Source organism: Penaeus vannamei, chromosome 8, assembly GCF_042767895.1.
Source record: "Penaeus vannamei isolate JL-2024 chromosome 8, ASM4276789v1, whole genome shotgun sequence".
Taxonomy (NCBI): Eukaryota; Metazoa; Arthropoda; class Malacostraca; order Decapoda; family Penaeidae; genus Penaeus; species Penaeus vannamei.
This window is the reverse complement of record NC_091556.1, coordinates 26,335,508-26,338,007: the sequence shown is the minus strand read 5'-3', so window position 1 is coordinate 26,338,007 and position 2,500 is coordinate 26,335,508. Positions and strand designations below refer to the sequence as shown.

The 2,500-nt window shown below is 47.1% G+C and overlaps 1 protein-coding gene across 1 annotated transcript in view; it reads right to left on the bottom strand.

Moving 5' to 3' along the window:
- Window positions 1-2,500, bottom strand: part of LOC113812404 (myelin transcription factor 1) — a 291,942-nt gene that overhangs the window by 16,414 nt on the left and 273,028 nt on the right. The window contains exons 11-13 of the mRNA XM_070124464.1: window positions 2,409-2,500; window positions 2,016-2,132; window positions 550-798 (exon numbers count right to left, since the gene is read on the bottom strand). The exon at window positions 2,409-2,500 is cut by the window's right edge and continues 119 nt beyond it. Of these exons, the coding sequence (XP_069980565.1) occupies window positions 550-798; window positions 2,016-2,132; window positions 2,409-2,500 (458 nt within the window). The remainder of the gene's footprint in view (window positions 1-549; window positions 799-2,015; window positions 2,133-2,408) is intronic.

Here is a 2,500-nt window from a genome sequence, read left to right as displayed (position 1 = left end):
GATCATGCAACACTCTCACCAACAGTTACACTCTTGGTGTCGTTGAAAGGGACATGCTCGATTTCCGCAATTTTATATACATGGTGAAAATGCTAATGTGAAATTACACAGAATGACTGTTGATAGAACATGATGGTCCAAGCCTCGGGAGTCAGCTGGGAGGGGTGTGGCCCTAAGAAGGTTTCCAACAAAAGCAGGTACAGACATGGCGACACACACACACACGAATCGCGAACAACTATTTGCATCTGTGAAACTTGGGCAGCGTGAATGCTTTCCTGCTATGGAAACAAAACTTTTACTAATATTATCAATTTTACTTTGGCAATTAAATATCATTAATTTGTTCCCTCTCTTTAGACTTGGGGAAGATAAAACAAAGTCTACCGTAGTTCCACAATGTAACTAAGTTCGCTTTTCGAAATCAACGTTCAATAGAATGTCTAAATAAAAAGTATATATAGATAGAGACACAACGGTGGTGGGTTGACCATCGTCAGTTGGTGTGGTTGGAGAGGGTGAGGAGTCTAATAGCGAGAGGCAACTTACCGAAGAGGCTCGGAATCCTGAGAATCCTTGGGCTTGTGTTTAGGCTTGTTGGCTCTGGGGCAGCCGGAGAGCGAGCGGTGCGACGAGTAGTTTCCCGTGACGTGTCCTGACCCGTCGCATCCCGGCGTGGGGCACTTCAGTTCTTGTGTCTGGTGCTGGATGCTCGATCGGTCGGCGCGCGGACATCCGGACAGGCTGGATGGTGGGGCGAGGATAGACTTGGCCAGGTGAAGATTTTTTTGACCAAGACTGTGTGCAATAGGTTACATACGATGGGTGGTGGGGTAGATAACAGGTGGGCTGGCATGACTGTCCAGGGATGATTTGAAGGTATAAAGTCAGAAGGCATAGTGCGGTTTTTCTCTTTTGTTTTCTCTGTCTCCGTCTCAACCGCTATGGCTCATGAAAATCAAGCTAAGAGGCGACTACGGCAGTCACTGATAAGAAATCTATGGTAATGACATTTCACAGTCCCCAGCCCCCTACAGGTGAAGGCACATCACTCTTTCCACTACGAATTGGTTTCCTTCTTCCTTCATCCCACACCTCATACTGCGCTGCAGCATTAATGCGGTCAGGAGTGCATCGTGGCAGTATGACGCCATCATGCCATTCTCTATGACTGCCAAGGTTCCTCAGCGCTTCTCAGGCTAGCATGAATGAAGAAGGGAAGCTCATCGTCATCCTGAGAACAGCCAACGCTGCTCAGAGTAGGATGTCTCGTTTTACATGATTTAAACTGATCGTTTTTGAAATTGAAAAATAGCAAGAACAAATACTACCCTCTCACCCACATATGGCACCAGCAAACTCTAATGACACATCAATATTCTCGGAACATTTTAAGCTTTCTCATGATGTATACGAAAGTGCTTGGTCAGATCCGTAATATATACAGGAGGTGTCCGAAAGTGCTTATGTACAAGTAAAGGGAACCTACAAAATTCCCAGAACACAGTGATTAATCTTTATGATGATTTAAAACACCAGGCAACAAGGGAAGTCCTGGTACAAGGGAATACCACGGAGAGAGGGCCGGGTGGAGAGATGGCACCTGCAAGCATAACAGCATATCGCGGATGGGATGCGATTACAATAGTTTTGACTTGGTCTAAATTCAGCTGTGAATTCTCACTGCATGAACTTAACGATAGACTGTATTGATAGTCTGTCATAAGGAAATATAAAGTTGTATTTAAATGATGAACAGGTGAGGGTTGAAATCTTTTCGAGCATTTCAAAGTAGATGGCATCGCTGTTAGGCCAGTGGCCGATCTCCCCTTCCAAACCTTCTCGCCGATCGTCAGAGTGCAAATAACAGACAAGAGCTCAGTGAAAAACGAAATAGAAAGGTATCCTACAAAACAAAAAGGAAGACATGGAGAGGTGAAGATCACACTTGGCACACCCCCCTGGGATCCGCCGAAGCAGAGTGTGTGCCTTCACGATACACGATGGACACTCACCTGCGATGTGTGGCGTAGTTCCCCGTGACGTGGCCCATGCCATCGCAGCCGGGCGTCGGGCACTGGATCAACTCTTTGCCATCACGTCTATTGCTGCTCCGTGTATACGCGCGCACGCTGTGGCTGAGGGAATGGGACGCCATAATAGGGGGTCATGGGGATAAGGGCTGGGACTTATTCTACTCTACCTTTATTGTGACTGTCTACTTTGTGAAGCTGAGTTTATTTTCACAAAAATACTTGCGATTTGCATTGACAATGATAAAGACAAAAACAGCTCCACATACGAGTCTGCGTTTAGTGAAAGAAAGGACAATAAAGCAGCCACTGAACCCGCCCATACTGCCTGCGAGGGTAAGCTGTGAGGGTAAGTTGCAGGAATGACGGGCGTACCTATCAGGCATGGGCGTGGGCGGAGGTTGAGAGCGTGACGGGGAAAGCTGATAGGGCGTGGTGCAGGCGGTAGTGGTCATGTAGTCCCCACC